The 25,137-nt window shown below is 45.2% G+C and overlaps 1 protein-coding gene across 13 annotated transcripts in view; it reads left to right on the forward strand.

The window, feature by feature from the left end:
• FHOD3 (formin homology 2 domain containing 3) overlaps positions 1 to 25,137 on the forward strand; it is a 423,570-nt gene that overhangs the window by 259,322 nt on the left and 139,111 nt on the right. For all 13 annotated transcript variants that reach the window (XM_045527658.1, XM_045527665.1, XM_045527667.1 and 10 more), the window contains exons 7-9: positions 2,761 to 2,872; positions 9,541 to 9,635; positions 16,123 to 16,266. In XM_045527658.1, coding sequence (XP_045383614.1) covers positions 2,761 to 2,872; positions 9,541 to 9,635; positions 16,123 to 16,266 — 351 coding nt within the window. The remainder of the gene's footprint in view (positions 1 to 2,760; positions 2,873 to 9,540; positions 9,636 to 16,122; positions 16,267 to 25,137) is intronic.

The following is a 25,137-nucleotide window of genomic DNA, read 5'->3' on the forward strand; positions in this document are numbered from 1 at the left end:
AGCAGGGGCATGATTTGAAGGCTGAGCCTCAGCGCTGGCCTGCCTGCCTGTCACTTGCAGTACTGAAGTACTGACTGAGCAGCTCTGTCTGGGTTAAACCAACATCTCTGCCAACAGGACACCTAAGTTCGTAGGGTCAGCAGAGGAATAGCAGGTGAACAAGTGTCTGTGCAATTTCAGGTCACGATAAAGGATGTGAAGAAGATAAACCAGTGATGTGATAGTGACCAAGGGGGCGGGGCTCCTGTGCATAAAGTAGTCAGGAAGGCATTTTCCAGCAGGGGGATTTTCAGACTTGGAGGATGAGAAAAGGCCAGGCCTGTGGTGACTAGTTTGGGGTGGGCTCCAGGCAGAGGATGTAGCTAATGAGGATGCCCCGAACGGTGACCAAGCTTCCATATGTGACAAACACACTCACACAACTAAGGAGTTGGTGTTTGAAGCAAACTGGGCAGGAGGGACAGAGACTGAAGAGAGGGAGTCGGGGGGCTCGGCAGAGCTGGAGCACAAAGCCTGCAGGGCAACTGCACCCGTGCGGTGGCAGTGATTGGGAGGCTGAGAGCAGGAGGGGACAGCGGTCACTCTGGCTGTAGTTTAGAGAATGGACTTCCCTTAGGAGCCTGTCATGGTGGTCCAGGGTGGGCAGAGAGGAGGTGGACAGGTTTGGGATAGATCTTGAAGGGAGCTCTGACAGCACTGGTGGATGGATTTGCTGTGGGGCTGTGGTGAGTGGTGTAGACCCCCGCTCAGTGCCCAGGGGAGGTGAGGGTGGCGGGGCCTTGTACCAAGGTGGGGGCTATGGAGGGAGCATGAATGAAGATCAAGATTTCTCTTTTGGCCACGATAAATTTGAGGCACCTGTTAGCATCTGAGTGCAGATGTCATGTGTTTGGTCAGGCCTAAGAGCAACATTTAGCATCCAATCTTAGATGGACTTTAAAACCAAGGGACTGGATGATCTCACCTAGAGAGAGTGCATGGACAGGGGAAGGAAGAGAGTGCAGGAGTGAACTCTGAGGCCTTTCCACGCCTAGAACCTGAGCACCCCAGAGGGAGCTGTTGGAGGAGCAGCTGCTCAGGTCAGAGTGCAAGCGGTTGCAGAGACAGAGAGGGAGTTGTTTCTGGAGGGAGATTAATTGTGTCACGTGCTGCTGAGAGTTGAGCTCAAATGGGCACCAAGAAGTAGCTGTTGGGTTAGACAGTAGAGAGGCCATGGGCGACCCTGACAAGAGCAACCTGGTGGTGAGAATGTCATATCAGGTTGGGGTGAGGATTCAGTTGGGGGGTCAGGGAGTGGAGCGGGGGCTGTAACAGCTCCTTGGAGAAGTTCCTGTAAAGGGTAGCTGAGCACTGGGGACTGCTAGGGAGAGGTGCAGAGTCAAGGAAAAGCCAGGAGTTGTGCTAGGTTAGGACGACAGCAGGGGGGAAGGGCAGGCAAGGTACTGTGTGATTTTGGAGAAATGACTTGGGGTGGGTGGTGTCGTTGAGCTGTTCCCTGTCGATCGCACAACATGGTCCTCTACTTGGGCTCCCCACAAGTTCCCTGTAGAGTCTACCTACCCGTGTCCCTAATGCTTTGATGGGAGCAGATGTGTCCAGGAGGCACTGGGTTTTCCTCAGGCTACAGAGCAAATGAAGCAGAAGCCGATTCTCCACAACCTGTGATGGAGGCTTTGGGGGTGGGGGGCGGCGAGGGCTCCTGGACTGCAGGACCCGGCCACTGGCTGACGCATTCAGTGAGCAGACATGGCCAAGTGCAGCTCCAGGCCCTGCAGACACAAAGCAAATGAGCCCCTCTCCCCTTGAAAAAGCTCACTGCCCACAGGGGCATGGGGCACTGACGAGCAAACAGCCTGGGTGCAACTTACAGCCCGGGGCAGGCTTGTTGGTTCTTAGATGCCCAGTTTGAGCCTATGTCCAGGAGGCAGTTGGTGTGAGCTCCTTGAGGAGGAGGTTTTTGGAAGGAGGCAGGGCCAAGGGAAGGGAGATTGGGGGGCGCAGTTTGAGGGGGAAGTGGGAGCTGACCTGGGGACCCTCAAAGTGCTTCAGCCCCTGGGGCTGGCCGAGCTGGAGTCAGGAACTTGAGGCCACTTCTGTTGGGAGGTTTGGGGTTTTCCCTGGTGGGTAACCTGTGACCTCCCCGAGGGCGGGTGGCAAGGGAGGGCTCTCCCTGCGTGAGGGGAGGCTCAGGGCTGTGTGAGGCTCTCGCAACGGCCGAGCCTCGGGCCCAGGGAGTGCAGTTCTAAGGCCCCGGGCGGCCTTCTCTGCTTGGTTTTAAGGATGGGGGACGTGATTCAGGTTCCTGCCTGCCCACGCCAGCTGTTGTGACCGTGGACAAGTTATTTAACCTGTAGTACCTGCTTCCTCAGCAGAACGATAAGAATCGTGTGTGTCCACCTCATAATCCTGGAGTTGGGATAAAATGAAGTGACTGACTTGGCAAACACTGCCTCGTGTGTTGAGGGCCTGCCAGGTGTGGGCTCTGGAGCCACGAAGTCTGGTCCCATTTCTTTTTAGCTTTGTGATTATGGGCGGGGGTACTTCCTGCCTCAATTTCCTGATCTGCACAATGGGGATAATACTAATATTTGCCTTCCGAGGCATCTAATAAGGAATTAGGATCTAATGAAGGAATCTGTGTAATCGCTGAGAAGAGCACCCAGGCCGAGGTAAGCGCTGGGTGCCAGCTACCGGGACGGTGCCCTCGGGTGCACAGGGCCATGTCTGCAGTCACGTGATGGTGTCATCTCTCCTGCCCAGTTCCGCCTGGTGGTGAAGACAGCCCTGAAGCTGCTGCTCGTGTTTGTGGAGTACTCGGAGTCCAACGCCCCTCTTCTCATTCAGGCTGTCTCTGCCGTCGACACAAAAAGAGGTGAGTAGTCCCTGCTGCATTATGTCATCAAAGTGAAAATGTCTAACATAGGGAGGTTTCCACATTTTACGTGTTTGAAACAGTTAAGAATTAATAGAATTCCCTATGTATGGGCTTCCCAGTGCAAGAAATGTACTTTTTAGGATGGTGAGTATACAAAGCTCAGGGCCAGAACGCAGTTTGACAATGAAGGACTTGTTTGGAGAGGACACTCATGGGCTTGCCCAGGAGAGGACAGACACTGAGTGTGTCTTTATCCTCTAGCCAGACCCCGCCATGAAACCACAAAGGATCAGCTCCCTCCTCTGCTCTCCTTGCCTCCTTCCTCCCCTCACTTCTATGAGGCTTCATTGCTTCTGACCCCTAGATGTGCCTTGGACCTTCTCCCTTCCTTCCCTGCATCCCATGCCCTGCCTTACTTGGGACTCTCACTGTCCCTCACCCATGTCCCTTGCCACTCCAAAGTGCTATTGGAAGATTATGTTAACACACAAACTCAGTTACATCATTCTGTAATAAAACCTGCACTGGCTTCCCAGTGCCTACAGGGTAAAGTCCAAACCCTTCCTCGTACGAGACCCTTCACCATCCAGCCCCTGTTCACCTGCCACCCCCATCTTCCACCTGGTCTGCACCACCCCTCCTTACCTGTTTCTCCATGAGGCTGCCCTCAGCTCGAGGCCGGGTCTCTGTGTCTCAGCTTGGTGTCCCAGCACCAGCCGGCCCAGAGCAGGCGGGCATGCCAGGAACATGTGGTGAAGAATGGACTTTGGGTCTGGGTTAGGGTGACATGCTGCAGCCCCTGTGATATTAAGAGGCCTGAAGCTAAAATACTAGGTTTTTTTTTCTTTTTTGTCTTTTGTTTATATTCCTCCCCAATAGAACTCAATTAGTATCATTATTCCCACAAAGACTCAAACAAAAACTTGATAATATTTTTTGATTTTATGATTATAACAATATAGCACTACTATAGAAAATTCAGAAGAACCATTGCAAAGAAAACAATAAAAAATGACCTCTAGTCTGAACAAAGATAATAACTGTGAACATGTTGGTATATTTCCTTACAGGGGTGTGTGTGTACACGTACATTGATGTACAAGTCAGCTATCACTGTCAGAAAGAAACAAGGGGCCTAGGTAGCACTTAGATTCAAACCATTTGTCTCTGACTTAGAATTATGCAGAGCCCCTCCTTCCAGGGCTGACTCTAAATGTGAAAGAAAGTAGCTTACTGTTGTTACTTTGCAAGTTTTGAATACAAGTTAATGAAAGGATCCGGGACCATACACTGGGGCTCCCATACCTGTCCCATGAACACACGGGCATGTGTCACCACCAATCAGGCCAAGAGACAATTCCAGGCCTCTTTGTGGAGGCGTGTGAGGGACACGAACCCCGGGGCACGGGCAGGCTGCGAGTCTGGAAGGTGGACCCCAGACCGAGGCAGGTTTCCGTCTGCTGCAGCTGCCGCCGTCTGGTGCAGATAGGAAGATAGTTATGGCCAAGAGCAGATCATGGGGCCAACTGAAAATCCTCAATAAAAGGACTGCCAAGGGCTCAGAAACCAGATTTAGCTATTTTCAAGGCCAGCTAATTAGGTTTAAAGCCAACGATGTGTGTTGTGAAAGATAGTAAGACGGCTCCTTTCATTCATCTTGGGAGGATTCCTACTTCATCCCACAGCTCCGGGGGTTACTTTAGGACAGCTAATGGACGCTTTGTCTTCCTGTCCTAAATTTTAGGTAACCCAGGGACCCTTGCCTTGGGGGCCGGGTTAGAGGGGCAACCTGCTCATGACCTGGGCTCTCCCTTGGCTTTGGGAGCTCAGAGTTTCCTTCCTTGGACTTCACATTTCATAAGAAGCATTCTTGGGGAGATGGCGGAGTGCCCCACATCCAAGGTTCCATCCACAGCCCCAGCCAGAGGCTCTCTGCTATGCTGGGTCTCTCCACCAAGACAGTATGCTGGTCATCTTTTCCCAATTACTAAAAATAAAATTTAAAAAAACCAGCTAATGAATTGTTTTCTCAGCTTTATGGTTTTTGCCTGTAAAATTTCTTAAACTTCTGGCCACTGCTGTTATCTGTCTGCTACTGAGCACTAGCAGCTGGGGGAAAATAAAAAAAGGAATAGCACTAATGGGAAAAACTCAGAAATGGCTTATCACGTGTGGTTCAATAGCATGTTTCTTCGTGGACATGTGTGGTCTTGGCTGGGATCTTAAAATGCATACATATAACATCATCCTATTTTACTGCTAGTAAAATTGTTCCTGAATCCTGTGATGGAATTAAACACATAAATGTGTCATGGTGTTCTGCAGAGAGCAGCGTGACTTCCAGGTGTGTTTCTACCCAGTGGTTTGAGAAGCTGCTCTCCAGTCCCCTCTCAACTGGACGAGAGAGAGGTGCCAGAGGTGACTCAGGATGAACCGAGCGTGTCCATTTGTGCACAAGTTGATAAAATAAACCACAAATTTTACTCCTCAGATTGGCTTTACACTCATTCCATGGTGGGAGGGAATGGGCATGTGAAATTATAGACAGTTGTCTTTTTTAATAGAGAGGAATTCTTTTGGATGATGAAAACTGTCAGATTTAAGGAATCAGCAGTAAAATCAACAAATAAACTACCAGTCCTCAAAAATCACTACTACTACCTAGAGCTGTTCCAGAACAAATTCCTCTGCTTGCTTTATAAACACCATGCATGCTGCACATGGGTTAACCAGAAGGGTTCATTCTGCCGTGTGGGCAGTTTGCTCTGTGGCCAAGAGTGGGCCAGTTAGAGAGCAGGGATAAAAGCAGAAGGGGTCAAAGTTCATTGTGGGGAGTAATCAATATTTATGAATGAAAATTGAAAGTGCCCCATTTGACCCAGGCAATTGCACTTTGGCTTTGGGGCTGGAATATAAGGTCTGAGTTAGTCTCTGAGGCAGGGCACAGTACTGCACCTGTCTGCTCAGGCTGCTGGGTGTTCTTCTCTTTTGCTTGCATCTTCGAGTCATTTCCCTTTCCGGGGGATGGCGCCTGGGAGACAGGCAAGAGAGAAAGCCAATAGCGCCCATGGGAGCCCTTGAGAGAGCCCTGCTTTGTCATTTCGCCGTATCAGAGATTCCCTTTCCTTGACATCTTCCCTCTAGTGGTCAACTGGGAACTATTTGAGAGATCTCCATGCTGTTGGGCAGGAGGACCTTTTCTCTGATTGTAAAGGTTTGTCTGTCCCGCAGAGGGTGGGGCAAGTGCCTAGAGTGGGTAACTCATGTTGAAATTTGTCATAAATCTTGAGTCCCACTAATTTGGTTCAGCGCAGCTTTTGAGGAATTTCCATTTTTCATTTGAATGTAAAGTGATGAGATATGACATAATTCTTAAGCATGTGTATTACACGTGTTAACAGGGAAAAAAATTCAGCCGTCCTTTCAAGCAATCCCATCTTTGACTTCTGTTCAAGAATGTATCTATCTATAAAGAACGCACGAAGTGCGGTGGAGATTAGAAGTTGACAGAACCCAAGCTCTATTTCCACCATTGTTTATAGTAGAAGTATCCACGCTGAGTGTTTATGCATCATGTGGAACGACATAGAGCCTGCTGTGAGGAGCTTCTGTTTGAGTGTTAGACCAAGTCATGTGTTGAGGCACTGTGCTAAATACCTTATTTTCCGTTAGGTTTGACACAGATCTAAGAGGAGAGGAAGAGGGGAAAAGTATCGAGCAGTTTATTCTGTGTGTGTTTATTTATCTGGATTGAGAGAGAGGCGCTGTGATTTGCTGGAAAGAGAGGACTGTGTAGAAGGCCCAGTGGTGAGTGAGCGGGGGTGCTGCCACCTACTGCCACCATGATAATTACAGCTATAGATATACTTGGGTGTGTATCACGTAGCGGACACAACACCAAGTATTGTTCATATATCACTCATTTATTTGGCAAGTATTTGGGTGTCAACTATGTGCTTGCAAACATCGGGAAGAAACGGGCTCTCACACCCTGTACTCCGGAGTTTGGGGTCGGGGGGTTGGTGGAATTGCAGAGACAGATGATAATGAGTAGGTAAAGTATTGTCCTCTGATGTGCTCCAGTGGTGCCAGGGACAAAAGACAAAGTGTTGGATCTCAGTGACCCCTCACAGTAATCCTGTAAGGTAGGCACTGTCACCCCACTTACAGATGAGTCGCCTGAGCCTCCCTCCATTCCATTGCTTTGGGCCCAGTTTCTTTCTCTTATGTGAAGGGCTAGGATCCTGTGGTTTATGATACATTACAGGAGCTCCTCCCTCTAACACACGCACACACACACACACACACACACACACACACACACACACACACTCTCTCTCTCTCTCTCTCTCTCTCTGTAGGGAGCTGGCAGTGATGATGCGGGTAGAGGGGCCTGGACCACTGAATTCAGACAGGAAAGTTGCCAAGTGCTCGTGCCTTAATATACAGGTCTAGCCTGAGGCCTGCCAAGGCTATCTGTGTTGAAACAAATGTTCCTTCCTTTTCACCTTTATTCTAAATATTTCCCATTTTTCTGGCCCAAAACAATCAAAGGAGAGTGAACATTCATCCCAATAGTTTATGCACATTTCCAGGCTTAAAATCCTTAAATGGTAATAAGGGATTCACAGCTGAAGAATACATTTTTCAATTAAATTAAGGCAATGTTTGAATGTTCTTATTATCAGGGATTAGATGGTGCACACATACGTGTCTGTGCGAGCGTGGGAGAGGATGTTGCCTGGCTACTTCCCTCTCTTGGGGCTGCCTGCATTTGTCGCTTGGCCTGTGTTCCCCCAGGCCTTGTTTGGCATCTTTGGCTTCAAAGTAAGCAACCAGGAAGCAGTTCTGGGCCCGCTAGCACCACTGGAAATTCTTAGCTTCAGTGCTTCCTTCCCTACACTGTCTTCCTCTTAACCACACCTGGGTAAGTCACTAGAACACATGTTTTGTGCCAAGGTTTAGTGCCAAGTGTGGATGATGGAAGCTGCCCCTGTTATAAACATCAGACACCCTCAGTCTTCTCAAACTGCACCTGGACCCTGAGACCCAGTGTCTACCAACCACAGTGATCGACTATCTTGAGGGCTGAAATAGTTACTTTGCTGGAAATGGAAGAACAGTTACGCTGTGGTGTGGACTTCAAAGTAGTTTAATGATAAATGTGAGCAAGGAGATAATTCAACAGTCGGCAGGAGGAGGAGAATGCCTTTGTGCTCAGAGTTAGAAAGGGTCATAGAAGATCACCCAGTTCTGACTGGTCTGGGCAACTTAGCCAAAGGAAAAGGCTTTCCATTCGCTTGTTGGGAAAAAGCCAACAGATCTCTACATCAAGCTATGTCTGTGTCTGTCATGTCTTGTAGTAGGGGCCTATTCTGTGCTTAATCCTCCTGTCTTCTCTGCTTTTCTTACTGTGTGCATCTGCTCCCTGGTTCTTTTAAAACTTCTCCAGCTTAACCCACTTCATATCTCCTAAGAGGTGTCTGTTCACCATTTAGCAGAGCACGTACTACGTGTCAGGCACTGAGCTGAGAGAACAGAGAAACAAGACCGTTGCTGTCTTTGGGGAACTTTTGTTCTCCAGACCAGGATCATCTTTGATATAACCCATCTAAAGACAAGCATTGGGAAACTACTGTATTTAGATTATTTCCAAACTTACCAAGCAAAAATAAGCAAATTTCCTTTGAGATCTTTATAGTGAAAGCAGGGAAGTGTTTTATGTTCTAAACCGCCAAGCTGAGAGTGAGGCAATGCTTACTTCACTGTAGATAGTCATCTCGGGCACAGAAAACCGTGTCAGGGGATTGTGTCCCATTTGTGGCCTTGCCCTTGGCTTAGTGGGCCTGAACATGAACACGAAGTATTTTCCTCCCCACTGCTGGAGGATAACCACCCATGAGCCTTCACCTGCAGACCCCACTTAGGAGCCACCTCTTGCACTAAGCCCTCTGCAATCACCCCCCCTGCAAGAGACCTCACTCGCTGAGTGACAGGCCCAGCTACATGCTTTTGCCGCTTCTCGGCCATTTGCTCTCTGCTGATGTCTGTTCTTGTGCTTATGCCTAATTGCTCCGTGAGATTATAAACCTATCAAGGGTACCTGTCCACTAGACCTTGTACCTAGCTGATGCTAAAACAGTATTTGTGCCTTGATGGAATGGAGGTGATAAACATCTTGAGATGTTTGCTAGGCAGGCGTGTCACTGTTATCTCGTGGAGTCACCATTAGAATAATGATAGTATCTTCTATGTCCCCTTTCCTTGTGTGCTGATGGATGTTCAGAGAATACTTTTTGAGGGGTTTCCACTCTGAGTCAAATATTTGGCCTAGAAAGTTGCACATGAATGGATGTTTTTTAAATTACATATTTTAATATAAAGGGAATTTTTCAAGCAAGTGGATTAGACATTATGACATTGAAGAGTGTACCGTACTCTTGTTAAAAGGGCAAAGATGATGTGAGAAAGCATTTCCTACTATGGAATATTCTTAATTAGAAGCATATTCAAGTCCACCCTGAGGATGATGTCATGCTGTAAAGCTTGGTGACTGAAAGACACTGCCATTGCCGCGTGATAAGGCCTTGGGGTACACCATGACGTGAGTTGCATAAGGAATGTTTTTGGATTGCTGTTTCTAATGACTTTTGCTTTACTCATAGGTGTCACACCCTGGTCAAATGTCATGGAAATCCTGGAGGAAAAGGATGGAGTTGACACAGAGCTACTGGTTTATGCGATGACTTTAGTGAACAAGGTTGGTGGATATGTGTTATGGGTTGGATGTTGTCACCCCAAAAGATACGTTGAAGACCTAACCCCTGGTATCTGTGACTGTGACCTTATTTGGAAATAGGTGTAACCCAGATGTAATCCAGTTAGGATGAGGTCATTAGGGTAGACTTGAATCCAGTGTGAGTGGAGTCCTTGTAGGAAGAGGCAAAGAGACGCAGAAGGCAGACAGTGTGAAGGCATGCGTGCAAGGAAAGACACGTGAAGATAGGCAGACATTAGCGTGATGTGTCTACAAGCTAAGGAATGCCAAGGATTGCTGGCAACCAACCTAGGATGAGGCCAAGAGGGATCTTCCTTTAGGGCCTTCCGAGAGAGCGTGGCCCTGTCCATACTTTAATATCAGACTGATAACAGCCTCTCAAACTGAGAAAATAATTTTAAGTCACCTAGTTTGTGGTACTTTGTTATAGCAGCCATAGGGAACAAATACAATGTGAAAATCTAAATCTATAGCCCTTATTTCCCTCTGAATAAGAGCTATACCCCACGGCCCCCATCATGGTGGCTGGAATGACAGCTGTAGCGTGTTTGTTCCCAGGAGAAAATCCTTTATGCCATGCGTGGGGTAGGTGTGCGTGCAGGGGTGCATACGTGTGAGAACCTGCATGTGTCTGCATGTGTTCCTACTTTGGTCTTTTCTAGTAAAACCAGAAAGATGACAATTTTATGACTATTTTTCCTGTTAAGTTGTCCCCTTTAAAACCTTTTTTCCTTAAGAATATAAGTGACCAAGTTTTACTATAAGAAAATAGTTCATAAGTCAGGAGGAAATGAGGTGTTCTTGTCCCACTGTGTATTCAGTTCAGACTGCTGGGCTGAGAGAAGGAACCCTGGGCAAGGCCCCATCCTCCTTATACGATGGTGACCACACCTTTGTGCTCCCATCCATCCCATCACCTCCCTCCCTGGTACCACCTCCCAGGGTGGTCCTCAGTGTGCACCCCAAAGGTGCTGCTCTGATACAGTGGGTCCCGTGCTGACCTGGGACGGGGCCCAGTCCAGGACTGGAGTTTCTCCATTCAGATCACCACGCCTTTAGAACACAGGCCCACGTCAGCTGCCCCATGCACCTTCCATGTGCTCTGCAGGCTGCTGGGCATGAGTCCACAGGACCATCTGCGGTGATGGTTAGGGCTTCAGAAAGATCCAGGGTCCATTCTTCCTAAAATGCAACTGGAAAAATGTTTCCCCTAAGGAACAGGGGATACATTTGTAGAAATCAGTTTCTTTATGAGGTGCAACTTCTCCTACTGGATAGCACATATGCAGACTTCAAGGATTAAAAACAATGTGGTCTGGCTCTTTGCTCGGTGGACAGATGATTGGCACAGAGGAGCTCTGAAACGTCAACATGCAGAACAACTTGTCGTACAGTCATCGAGGTCAATGGGGGTGGGTTAGCCTCATCCATATTGGGGAAGTGTTGCTAAATGGAAATAAACAAAGCATATTTTGACCATATACCACAATTACTCTGCGTTAGATTAAAGAGTTTAATGTCACATATAAAACTGCAGGAAAAAACATAGAGATGAAGACTAATTGGCCCCCAGTTGGTAAAGGTTATTTTAATAACAAAACCAGTGTAAAAATTTCCAAAGAAAAGTATTTAAGTATTTCACTGTGTAAAATTGATTTTATTTTATAAAATGAAAATCCCAAATTATAACTAAGTGAAAATTACAAACTGGGACATTGTTTGCAAAAAAAAAAAAAAAATAGGGTAGCAAATACTATCATAAATATATTATGAACCCATTAGAAAAACGAAAACATTAAAACCAACTGAGAACAGAAGAAATGTGTAGTAAAACAAGAGATTTTCCCTAGGTCACACTGGCAATGATGGTTTTTTTAATGAAATATCATTTGCTGATGAAAGCACAGGAAACTCTCCTCCAGCCCTGATGGGAAATGGGCAATCCTAAGAATTCTTTTAATTTCAAATTTGTCTGTGGGCTTGTTTTACCATTTGAGTGGAAGCAATTTTCTGTTGGTTTTTAAAAATTAAGTTCATCTATTCTCTGTCCTCTTTAGGTCACATTGTTGTAGAAAACACTGAGTTCAGGACAGAATTTTAGCTCTTATGCAGTGTTATCCATTGTAATGTGATCCATGTTACTGGTGGAGGCTGTGCCTGTTCTTGTGATTGTAGCAGCACCCGCAGGCCACGGGCCCTCTGTCGCCAGTCACTGGCAAAGACCCAGCATGCATCACCCTCTGCTTGGCATCGTGTGGCATTTAATGTCCAGGAATTCCTCCTTTTCTCTTCTCTTTGGCAGTTCTGTCTCATCCTTTGTTAGTTCTGGCCCAGGAGACATCCAGGAAGGTCCTCGAGGACATTCCTCCAGATGTAATCCTTTCCTTAAAATGGTCAGCACACTGCTGGTGCTCATGCTGGGTTTGTTTTGTTTTGTGTTGAATTGTGTCAACTGCCCTAGTGAGTAAAATCTTCTCAGATGCCAAGCAAAATAACAAATTGAAACGTTAATATGGGTCTGGACAAAAATTCAGACTCTGAGATCTGGTCAAGTATATTGCAAGTTGGGTGGTTTCTAACTGTTGATTTCCCTAAATTAAAAGATAGCCTAATAACAAGGAATTAAAAAAATTGACATTTCCATAATGGACCAAACACTGGTACTAAATCCTAGTCTGCCTACGGTTCTGAGAGTATAGTCAGCTCTCTTTGCAAAACAGGGATATTAACAGAGTGGCTTCTGAGATGCAGGGTCATTACCTATCCACCCCCATCCCCATCTTCCAAAGATCTGAGGGAGCGCAGAAATGAACCATTTCCCACCCTGCAAGCTATATAATCGCCTGTCACTGATATCCCCCCAGTGAGAATCCCCTGGTTTTCAGGGCTCAAGAGTGGTTACTGTGGGGTTGGCTTAGAGCATTCAGGGAAGGCTGGACCCCAGGGAAGCCTGGGGAGAGGAGCTGCTTTATCAGAGCTAAGGGATAATTAACGTGGATGGGATTCTGGCAAAGTATTTGCCTTTTATTGTTTACTTATTGTCTTAGTCCATTTTGTGCTGCTATAACAGAATACCACAGACTGGATAATTCATAAAGAAATTCATTTCTCACAGTTCTGGACGCTGGGAAGTCCAGTATCAAGGTGCTGGCATTGGGTGCAGGCCTTCTTGGTGTGTCATCCCGTGGCAGAAGGCGAGAGAGAGAGAGAGAGAGAGAGAGAGAGAGAGAAACTCATCCTTTTATTAGGAACCCACGCCCACGATAACTAGCCCACTCGTGCAATAATGACATTAATCCCTTCATGAGGGCAGAGCCCTCTTAAAAGTCCCACCTTCCAACACTGTTGTATTGGGGATTAAGTTTCCCACACATGAACTTTGGGGGGCACATTCAAACAGCAGTTATAAAATATGGACTTTTTTGGTATATAGCTGTATGAGCTTTAACACATGTAGATAGGGATCACCTTCATAAGTAAGATACAGAACAGTTCCATCTCCCCCAGAATCTCCATGTGATCCTTCTATAGTGACATCCTAACTTCTTATGTATAACCCTTAGCAATTACTGATTTATTCTATCATGGTAATTTTGTCTTTTCAAGAATGTCAGATGCAATCATGTGGTATGTAACCATCTGAGGGTGGCTTTTCTCACTGAGTAGAATGCCTTTGAGATCCATCTGCATTGTTGCATATGTTAATAGTTTGCTCCTTTCTACTGTGTAGTATCCCTTTGTATAGATGTGTCATAATTTATCTACTTGCCTGTTGAAGGAGATTTGGGTATTTCCAGCTCTTGGCTTTCACAGATAACACTGCTGTGAACATTCATGTACAGGCTTTGCCTCGATGGTTTTATCCTACAAGAAGAACTTGATGGAATCAATGAAAGCCTGGGAGTTGGGGGTGCCAGGAATGTCCTTTAGGACAGAGTTTCACCTCTGAGATATGCCTGTAAAGATTTACTTGTCACAGGTCCCGGCAAGACGAAGTCCAGGAGAAAATGGGCATGGGAGACACCAGGTGTCAGGCAGCTGTGCTTGGCATTGGCAGTGTCCGGGGTTAAAGGCGTCAAGAAACATTTGCCTTGCAGACTTTTCTGGCGTGGCTGCCACCTTTGCCAAAAGTAGGCAGCTTAGCAGTAGGGGCCACAGGGAGGAGCTGGGAGGGGAGGCCCAGGGACAGGTGGGAGCGTGGTGAAATTTGCTAAGCGTATTAGAGGATCAGCCAAAAACAGATGAATGTGCGTTTCTGGGATGTGCAGCACCCTCCTGCACAGGTGGAAAAAGAAGCTGTATTGGTGGCGGGAGGCCACCATGTCCCCTGCAGCCTGCATGAGAGGTGGTGGCATGCTGCTTGGCGCAAGCCCATATTTTCACAGGCGGAAATGACAGATGGCCTCTTTGTACCCTCAGCTCTGGGCCTGTCATTCAACAAAGGCTCCCCGAGTCTGTTTAGTTCTATAGCTCTAATTGTTTAATAGTGATTCCCCCCATCCTTATGGTTAAGTTTGCTAAGGCAACGGGATTAGGGTTAGCAATTTAACCCCCTGGAAACTTCTAGGTGGAAGAACCTCAGTTGACTCCCCGCAGGGAGAAAGGGGGAGAAGGGAGGGTAACAGAGAGGTGAGGAGACCAGGGGCCTCTCTGTGCCACATGCTGGCTCCACGTTGCCCTGTAGAAAGTTTTAATTCTGATGCTAAATGTCAGTTGCCTTGTTTTTCTCAAACTGCTTTGCAGAGTTGGCAGGAAGTTTCGGCATCCCCGAATGTTTGCCCTGCCCAGGCCTGTTTTTTGCTGTTTACTGTCCTCATCTTTTAACAAGTTCTCCAGTTTTCCCTAAAACCAAAGTATAAAATTATTCTGATAAGAGTCATCGAATGAGTGCCCACTTTTTCAATCGTGTTGGAAGCAGAGGCAGCCTGGTTGACCGTCTTGTAGCGTGGCATTGACTGTGTGGCCTGGCACCTGTCACACGTGGTTGCCTAAGTGTGTGAGCGCCTGTTTGTGACAGCTTCCAATTCGCAGCCTCCTGTGTCCTTAATGGGACTCATGAGTAATTAAGCCATCACATCCCAAGTGTTTTTGATTAGTTTCTGATCTCGGTAGTAGTGAGTTGTGTCCTCTTCACTCAACACAAAAAGGAAAAAGCCATTATTGGGGTTAGGAATAAAGATATTCTTTCCAATATTGATAGTCCCAAAATAGAAGTGTTAGAGAGGCTGGTGCTGCAAAATGATCTTTATGAAAGTGTCGGTCTTATTTCTTCTGAGGCAAGTTGCTATGTTTAAGATACTTTAAAATACAGTGTTTTTAGAGATACAAAGGTAGTAAAATAAGTAGGGAATAAAGGCCAGTGTCTGAAATTCCAGGCCAGAATAATTTGTGTAGGAGACTGGAACAGCAGCTTGAGCCCAGGGTTTTATCCCAGTGTCTTCAGCAACTTCCTGTCGCCTGGGGCAGATCCTTTCCCTCCGGACTTTGCAAGATAAGGGCCTGCAGTAAATCTCTGCAAGGTTCCTTCCAGCTCTGAGCAGGAGGCTGGTCTGAGAAACGTTCCTTCTTTTAAGAGAGGCAGAATTCAAGAAGAAGTCAGCTCTTTCTTTCTTGGGGTGTCTGTTTATCTCTTGATGGCTACTTTGAAATTTCTCGTGCTTTCCTAAATTTCATAGACTGGGGAGACGCCCTACCGAATTTAAATAGAAGGGAATCATTACATTGTTATAACCTCAGCTGTTGGTTTGTGGATTTTAACAGGAGTGTCTAATCATGAAGTATATTAGTTTTCTAATGCCTTGTAATGAATTACCACAAATTGAGCAGCTTAAAACAACAGACACTTGTCATCCCATAGTTTCCGTAGGGGTGAGAGTCCACACACAGCTTAGCTGGGTCCTCTGATCAGGGTGTCACAAGGCTTGTAGTCAAGAGGTGGCCCAGGGCTGCGGTCCCATCTGAGGCTTGGGGTCATCTTCCCAGCTCATGCGGTGGTCGGCAGAATTCATTTTCTTGCGGCTCAAGAACTCACGGTGGCTCACTGCTGCTTCAAGGTTACTAGTCTCTTTCCAGTCTCTGAGGTCAGCGAAGGAAGAGCTAAGCCCTCTTTGAAAAGGTTCACTTGATTATCATCACCCTGGACAATCACCCCTTTGATTAAGTAAAAAGCCAACTGATTTGGGACCTTAGTTACATCTGCAAAACCCCTTCACCTTTGCTAGAACGTAACCTAATGACAGGAGTGCCCAGCCCACACTCGGAAGGGGATTACACAGCATGTGTACAACAGAGGGGCGAATCGTGGGATTCATGCTCCCAACCATACCAAAGAGGTTTTCTCTCAAATAAATTGGTCATCTGTCTTGCTTTGTCCCATATTGTTATAATCATGGCTATCAGCTGCCATGTAAAAAATGCCTTGAGACAGTCCCCAAGATCGTTTCTGTATCCGGTTTTTCTTTTCTTCCAGACGTTATCGGGATTGCCAGACCAAGACACCTTCTATGACGTCGTGGACTGCCTGGAGGAGCTGGGCATCGCTGCCGTGTCCCAGAGGCACTTGAGCAAGAAAGGGACTGACCTGGACTTGGTGGAGCAGTTGAACATTTACGAGGTAACAACATGCCTTTCGTGAGGCATCTTACAGCGCTGGCAAATGTCCAAGGCTGAGATAACTAGACCAGGGGTTCTGAGTGTGGTATAGAAGCATCAGCAGCTTTCAGAAATGCAAGTTCTCAGGCTCCAGCCCAGACCTACTGAATCAGAAACCCTGAGGGCCCAGCAGTCTGCGTTACAACAAGCCTTCTAGGTGACTCTGATGCATATTGTAGTGTCAGAACCCTGGATGTAGGGGAAATTTGGTAGGTCTTTTAAAGAACATGCGTTCCGTCAGCACCACCTCCGCTCAAGGGGAGACGGGGAGAGAGAGAAACAGATACAGAGACAGTGATCGCATTTCTCATACCTGATAGGGGTGGAACTTCAGGCACGGTCAGATACATAATTTGTGGGAACCAGAGCAAAGTGGAATGTGGGGCCATTTGTGGAAAGCACAGGAAAAAGTGCTGTTAAAGATACTAAAGCAACTTTCTACTTTGTTCTATGGTCTCTTTCACCTCGTTATGGTGTTTTTCATTTTCCAGGTAATGTTATAGGGAAAGAAAAATTAAAATTTAAGATTATTACCATGAATTTTACTGTTCATCTTTATATATTATGCAATGTTGGTTTAAAATGCAAATATATAAGAACATTTAACTTGTATGCAGAATCAGCAAAAATACCTAATTCATATTCTATAGCTCCTACGTGCATATCTACCAGAACAGTGGAAACAGTGCACAAAAGTGACTCCACTGTTTTTATTTCATTTCTTAATATGTGCACATTCTACCAACATTCTGCCTTCAGCTTACTGATGAGTAAGGAAGGGCCGGAAGAAAAAGAACCTAGGGGCTGCCCTATCTTTTCCTTTGGTCGATGGGCGTCATTTCAGCATAAGTGGTTGGGTAACATGGGGAAGTCACAGGGGTAAGAAAGGACATGACGGGGCCCCTTGGGTTGCCATCTCTCTGCATCAGCGCTGGCTTGAGGGGAAGTGTGGCCTCCCGGGGCTGTCAGTGCCCGGCTTTCTCAGTCGTGGGTGTACTGCACCTTGTGCTCACTTTGTCTCACCAAACTCCCGCCTGTCACAGTTCTACCTGAATTCTATGCTCATGAGCGACAAGAAATGGCCGAGGTGCACGTTGTGCCTCTCTCCTGTGCTCACGCAGCTGTACAGGTCATTCACTTGTGATGCTGGCTTTGTTCTGGGCATTACGGCATTGTCTCCTTTAGCCAAGCACATCATCTCCTGGGTTTTTCAATGTTAATGATTTGTGGCACTGGGGGGCCAGTGGGTGGTGGAGGACTATGTTCCCATGGCTCCTAAAAGATAGGATACAGTGAGAATCAAATAAGAATACTGCAGATGGAGAAGGAAGAAAGCTAAAGGCAGCTGATGTGCGTGAAGGCAGCAGAAGGGCTCTTGCCAGCTCAGATATCTCCCTTCCCCGAGCCCCTTCTCCATGCTGATCAGAACTTGCATCTTTGAGACTCTGTTCAACCCGGGCCTTAGATGACCACAGTCTTGGATTCTAAGGGATCAGTGTATGTCCGTAAGACAGCATCATGCAGATGAATTGCCCAGTAGTGAACCAACTGGGAGAGAGTGCTCAAGAGCAGCCTCGATCCCTACTCCAGGAAACTAGAATTGACCAATATGCCTGTTTGAGGTCACACTTTCTCTCCAGCCTACCTGCCTGGCAAGCTCTACCTCCCCAGCTCCCTCTTTCCGTTCGTAGCAAACTTTTTTTCAAAAGTTGTTCTTTACATACCATCTTACCAAATTACATTTGCTTACTATTTTGGCATCAAGTGTATATCATTCACAAATGGGGCATATTTGTGTCATTTAAAGAATAACGAAACAAACGCCATGTACTAGCTTTAAGGACTACAACATTACTACTTGGAAGTTACCTGGGCGGCCCTTTTGATGTCATCCCACCACTCTTCCCCCCAATACTCTCTTTTTAAAATAATTCTTATCTGAAAATCACTTACTCTATGAGCTCTAACGCAAAGGATCAGATTATCCAATGAGTTGACCAATCAAATCTTGCCTAGTATCTACCTGTACTAATAATTTCAAGAATACAGGCTATAGAGGCTTAGATGAAGCAGGGGGACATGTCTGGGACATTTCTTGTGACCTTCATGCATTACACATGTGCTTTCTGACCCAGAACAATAAACAAGGTCTCTGAATGAGGTTCAGGGGTCGCCTTGCCCAGTGAGGAGCATTCAGTTATAAAACAGCTCTTACTTCCTGGCCCAGGGACTCATGGCTCATACATCCACAAATTCTGGGTTTATTTAAGTAATGTGTAGCCAGGAACATCCTGCTAAGGGCACTCAGAGATAAGAACTTTCAGAAAATACCCTTAGTCTATTAATTAGGTGGTCTAGTCATTAGCATACATACAGTAGCTTAGACAGGTCATCTGTTACCTGCCTTCCTCCTTTCCCCAGAAACCTCTTTCCTGCAAAAGGAGGGAAAGGACCACAAGCCAGGTGCTCTACCTTCTCCTTCCCGGTCTATCCCTAGACAATACATTTTGTCCATTTTCAAGCTTGATATAAATGGAATCCTATCATTTGGGTCCTTCTACAGTATATCCTTTTGCTTAATGTTTTTGAGATCTATCTATGTTGATAATGTGGAGAGCTAGTTCATTTTCACTGATGATGAATAGATCACAATTTAGTTATCTACTCTTCTCTTAATGGATGTTGGCTGGTTTACAGTTCTGTTGCTTTGACAAACAATGTTACCATAAGAGTTCTCGTACATTGTGTATGTACAATAACTAAGATGTTTAGGTATCAGTTTTGTTGGTGCTTCATACAAATATTTAGAAGTTATTCTTCTTTCTCTATGCCCTGGAAATGTTTAAGTGGCATTTCACATTCTGGTCTTTGACGGTTTATTATGGAACTTATGTGGGCCTGTGATGTTACGTGTATGTGTGGTGAGGAGAGTGAGGGAGGATCTTCAGTGACTGTATTTTTTTTCTTTGGGACAACGGTTCATTTAAACTTCCTATCTTCACAGGAATCAATTTTGCTAAATTACATTTTCAGAGGAAATTATCCATTTCATCTGAATTTTTAAATTCGTTAGCAAAGAGATGTATAAATAATCTCCTATGGAAGCTGTTTTAAATTTCTTCTCTGTCAGTGGTTATTTTCTCTTTATTATTTCTTACTTTGTGTGCTTGTGAGCCCTCCCTTTTTGTTCTTGAGATAAACTAGTGGTTTGTCTATTTTCTTGAATTTTTTTTTCAAAGAATAATTTTGATTTATATATGAATTACACTGCTTTTTCTGTTTAGTAACTCGGCATATTTTGCTATTATCTTTATAATTTCCTTTCAGTTTCCATTATTTTTTCAGATTCTTGAGTTGAATATTTAATTTCTTTTCATCTTGTAACCATCCTTGCATTCTTGTTACATAACCTACTTGGTCATGAAGTATTCTTTTTATAAAAATGTGCTGTTGGAATTGTGACTGATACTAATTTATTTATAGTTTATGCACCAGTATTCATAAGTAAGATTGGTCTTTAGCAGCAGCTCCCCCTGTCCCCTTCCTCTTCTTTTGTTACAAGCCATCTTTATCAGTCTGGGCCCCATTGTTACAGCAGCACCACGAAAGAATTCCTGACCACTCTTGCACATGGCTCTTGGTGGCTATGTGTGTGGATGTCTCCAGGGTACCTCCCTGATTCTCCTCCTTGGTGTCCTCCCTGGATTCTCCTTCTCTGTCCCCTCCCTTTCAGTATTGGGGTGTCCTTATCAGATCTTGTCTATTAGTCAGTGTGGCCTGTCTGTGATTCACCCTGAGGTCAGCCGTTGGGGGCTGATGGCTGATATCTTGACCCCAAGCTTTCTTCCAAGGCCCATAGATGCCTGCCTCTGCCTGCTTGTCGTTGTGTATTTCATTCATTCATGTGGGGCCCACTGCATGTCACATAGTCTGCTGGGCTGTAAATAGAGAGATGAAAAGATCTGTCCATGCTCCTAAAGAACCTCCACTCAGTATTTGGAGGCAAGTAGGTGCCAATTCCACCAGCAGCTAAATGTGACAGTGCAGGGGGACTTAGAACGTGCCAGGAGCTCTGACTATATCTGACCTAGCAACCTGAACACCACACAGGAAATGCAACCAGCTCAAAATGAAACTTTTCTTTTCCTCCCATAACAAAAACAAAAATCCTGGAGTCTCTTCATGTCTCCATTTCTACAAACAGCAGTTTCTCAAGTTACAAACCTGGATCTATCCTACATTCCTTTCTCTTTGCTGTGTTCCCACATTTAGGAGTTTGCTGAAAATTGCTTTTTTTTCCCTCCATTCCCACGGTCATTCCCATAGCTTCAGCCCTCATCCATTCTTGCCTAGACTACAATCACAATATCTTCTCATTCATTTGCTTGTCTGTTAATTTGTTCATTTAACAAAACTTTATTGAGCACCTACTGTGTGCCAGGCACTCTTCTAGGCCCTAGTGACACAGCTGTGAACAAGACAGATAAGACCACTGCCCTGGGGGAGCGCAGGTGTCAGCGGTGTGCAGACAGTGACCAAGTATGTGGGTGAGCGGAGAGGCCGAGATTTCCAGCGTGTCTTTGAGGAAGAGACAGGATAAGGTGGGGGCGGGAAACCGAGGTGGGGCCAAGGGAGCCTGTCGGAGGTGATGGTCTAAAGAAAGACCGAGAAGGAGGGAGAACACTGGGGAGATCTGGCTTGGTGGGTGTGGAGGTCGAGAGGAGGTGACTCGAGGGGCAGGGCTGGGAGAAGAACAGCGTGTGCAGAGCCTGGGGACACTGGCATCCTGTGGGAGCCACATCCCATGGGGACCTTCTCTGCTCTCTCTCCCTTCCTAACTCCCTGCAACCGAACACGAGTTGATCCTCCCCAAAGTCACACCTGACTATGCTGTTCCTCCGTTGAAGAAAACAAACGAATGACCTTTTCATGACCAGCAGCGTGAAACCCAAGTGTCTTGAGTTGGCACAAGGAGGCCCTACGCAGTCTGTGTCCTTCGTGTCTCTGTGGCCTTGTCTTGCCTTTCCCAAGATGCCTCTGAAGTTTCAGCCATATTCTCCTTCTCCTATTTCTTGAACATGAAAGGCAGGTTCTTTCGGGGAGCTTTCCTTTATCCATTCCATTTTCTTTGCCTAGAGTGTTCTTCCTTCCCATTCTTAAGGTGGCAAACCCCCACTCCTCCCTCAGGAGTCACCTCAGATGTCACCTCCTCTATGAAGCCTCCTTGGTGAGATGAAGGGGGCTCCTGCTACTTGTCCTTGTGCACATTTTTCAGAACTGACAAGACAGGACTTGGCCTGTGTCCATACCTCAGACTTAACAGTCCTCAGGACATGCTTACCTATTTGTTTTCCTCTGAGCTACCCTAGGTCTTATGTTGTACCTCTTTCTAGCCCCAGTGCCCAGCAGCACAGCTGCCCATAGTAGAATTTAAGTAAATACTTCAATGAAGGTCTCCTTCAAATATCACAAATTTAATAATAGTGTTTACCAGGAGCTGGGTTGAACAGTGTCATTTAATCAGAAAGCAGCTATGATTCCTTAAGGGGCAGATGCCCTGGGTAATAACTCAAGGTGACAATTGAATGCTTTCGATAGCAAGCCCACTGAAAGCTAATGAATTTTAAAAATGTATTTACTGCCACAAGACAACCAACTTCTGTATAGAAAGGGCAGCGAGAAAGCCTACAAAATAGAGCCAATATTTTTTTCACAAAAGACTTTGAATGTTCTCGAGCAATTGCAGAGAACTTGGTTAGCCTTCTAGAATTCTTCCTACTAGTGGAGGACATCTGGAGCCATATGTCTCAGACTTTCTGGGGACAGGCCCAATTTCATGTAATTTAACTCCATTTCAGAAAGGTGATTTGATCCAGGTTTAATTAAATTCATTTGAATTTTTATAGCTTCATATGATATTTCAAATACATAAATTGACAAAAAATCTTTTGTCACACTGTGTGTTCTAACTTTTGGTTCTGTAAGTGTGATCCCTGTAAAAGGAAAGGTATCCTAAGACTGAAGACTTCAGGGGTGAGGAATAAGTGTTCCTTTTAGAAGTGAGTATAATGGATCCAATCTCTGAACATTCTTCTTTACCATAGGTGATAAAGAATATGTATCGGTTGTCTCTTGCTATATAACAAACACCCCAAAACTTAATGGCCTAAAACAGCACTCACTGCTCATGATTCTGTGGGTTAGGAATTTGGGTTGGTTCAGGTGGGAGGTTTTCATTGGCTACAGTTACCTGGTGGCTTGAGTGGAGCTGGGTGGCCTAAAATGGCCTCATTCACCAGGTGTGGCATTTGGTGTTTGCCATCGGCTGGGCCGTGTGTCTTCATCAGAGTAGCCTATACTTCATCACGTAGTAACAGCATTGTAGAAAGGCAAATCCCAACATACAAACACTTTTCATGCCTCTGTTTGCATCATGTTTGCTGATGTCCCATTGGCCAGAACAAGTCACATGGACAAGCCTGTGTTCCATGTGGGAGGGAATGCCACAAGGGGAGGAAACAAAGAGGCATGATTTTTCTGGGGGCCTAGCACTGTTACAGTTGGCCACAACTGGTCATCAACACAGTTCCCTATTGAAATGTTATTAGAACTGACACCTGGTTCCACCTAAAAGGTAAATCAAATTGTGTTGTAGGCATAAATTTAAAAGAAGGTATGAGAGAGCCATATGAGAAGGATGGTATCTGTTATGTAAAGAGGGTTATTGGCCATGGATGTGAGCACTAGTATAATTATATAAACTCAAAGAAACATTAATAGTTCTTGACCTCCATCAAGAATGTTCAGATGATTGGATATTTGATGATATTAAAAAATTATTTTAAGTGGGACGATGGTATGGTAGTTATGTTTTTTTAGAAATCCTTACCTTTTTAGGGATATTTAAAATATTTACAGACAAAATGGTATGTGGAATTTACCCTAAAAAATCTGGTTGTGGGATCAGGGTCAGGGAGCAACATGGAAATGAGATAAGATTGGCCACAAGTTGGTGATTGTTGAACTATTGTGGGTGAGGAGCACATTATAGTCTATAGTCTTCTCCAAATTTTGTATATGAGAATTTCCACAATGAAAAATGAAAAAGACTGTTCAAAAATCAAAACTGGAACTACCGTCTGATCCAGCAATCTCACTTCTGAATATTTATCCAAAATAATTGAAATCAGGATTTCAATCCCATGTTCATTGTGGCATTACTCACAATAGCTAAGATGTGGAAACAACCTTGATGCCCATCAATGGATGAATGGATAAAGAAAATGTGGTATATGCATGTTTATACTCAGGTTTTAAAAAGAAGGAAATCTTGACATTAGCTACAACATGGATGGCCCTGGAGGACATTATACTGAGTGAAGTAGGCCGGTCACAGAAGGGCAAACGCTGCGTAATTCCACTTGTATGAGGTATCTGAAATAGTCAAACTCATACAAGCAGAGAGCAGAATGGTATTTGCCCAGGGGGAAAGGAAGGGGAAAATGGAACACTGCTAATCAACAAGCATAACGTTTAGTGATGCAAGATGAATAAGTTCTAGAGGTCTGCTGTACCACGTTGTCCCTATAGTTAACAATATTGTTACACTTAAAATCTGATAAGAGGATAGCTCTTGTGTTAAGTGTTCCTACCACAATACAATAAGAAGAAAAATGTTATTAAAAGTTAAAAAGAATATTCAGATCATTCAGTGGCCTCAAAAACTGGTAGAAGTTGTCACAGCTGCCACCTTAAACTGTTCGTAACTGCTTTCTCGGTTAAGGGGGGCTGTGCAAGCCATCAGGGATGGATTCTGGACCCTACTTGCTCCTTGCCTGAGGTTTTTGTTTAAAAGCAGTTTCTACATTTAATTAAAAGAGTCAGAAGGTGTTTGATGAGAGGTCCAACAAATGAATCACTCCGTCACTTGGGAGAGATCAGAGATTTTTCAGGAGAGGCACTATCTCACTCTGTGTTCCTGTGGAGGACACTCATTGCGCTTGTGTTTAATTAGATCTGACCGAGATTCTGAATAAGCCTGTGTTAAGAGCTGTTCTCTCCAGCTATTTTCTAGTGCCTAGCGTTCTTGACTCTAAGCTGTAGTATTGCTTAGAATCTGAAGAATTTGGGAAAGCCACTATAGCCCTGCAAATCTCTCTACCTGTCATCCCCTGGCACTGGTGACTCCAGAATTCTTATTACAAAAACAAAACCATGAGTGAGCAATAGCCCCAAATTTCATGTTACATTGTCCCTGACTACCAGGCCCAAGGCTCTACTTTGAATCTACTGGGATTCTGTGGCCCATTCACTTCCCCCATGTCCTTTTATTTTTTTAGATAGATAGATGTTTTATCAAGTATCTGAACTTCAGAAAGCTCCAACTGAATTCTGTTTTATGGTGTTGGCTTGATAAATTTTCCAGATTCTTGTTTCCATTTAAACTTTTCTGATTGTCTGTACCTTCCTTGACAAAGGGCAATTAGAGTGGATTTCACTTCATGCACAGTTTGTGTGCTTCTCTGAAAGGAAACTGTGAGCAGAATGTTATTTGATCCTTGGATTGCTGAGGTTAGACAAGGAATTAGAAATATCTGAACTCTACTTTAGCCTCTAATCTTATCATTCCAAATGTGTGCTTAATAAGAAGCAGAATCAACACTTTGGGTCAGAATAAGTTCAAACGGTCTAGAATTTTTATATATAGAAATGAAAAAAAATTCGCTAGAAATATTTAAAAATGCTATCCTTGGTTAGGTGTGTGATTATTCTCAAACTTCCCACAGCTTGCCATTTAAAGTTTTAAAGTTGAGATGACACATGTGATGAATCA

Source organism: Lemur catta, chromosome 16, assembly GCF_020740605.2.
Source record: "Lemur catta isolate mLemCat1 chromosome 16, mLemCat1.pri, whole genome shotgun sequence".
NCBI classification, from domain to species: domain Eukaryota; kingdom Metazoa; phylum Chordata; class Mammalia; order Primates; family Lemuridae; genus Lemur; species Lemur catta.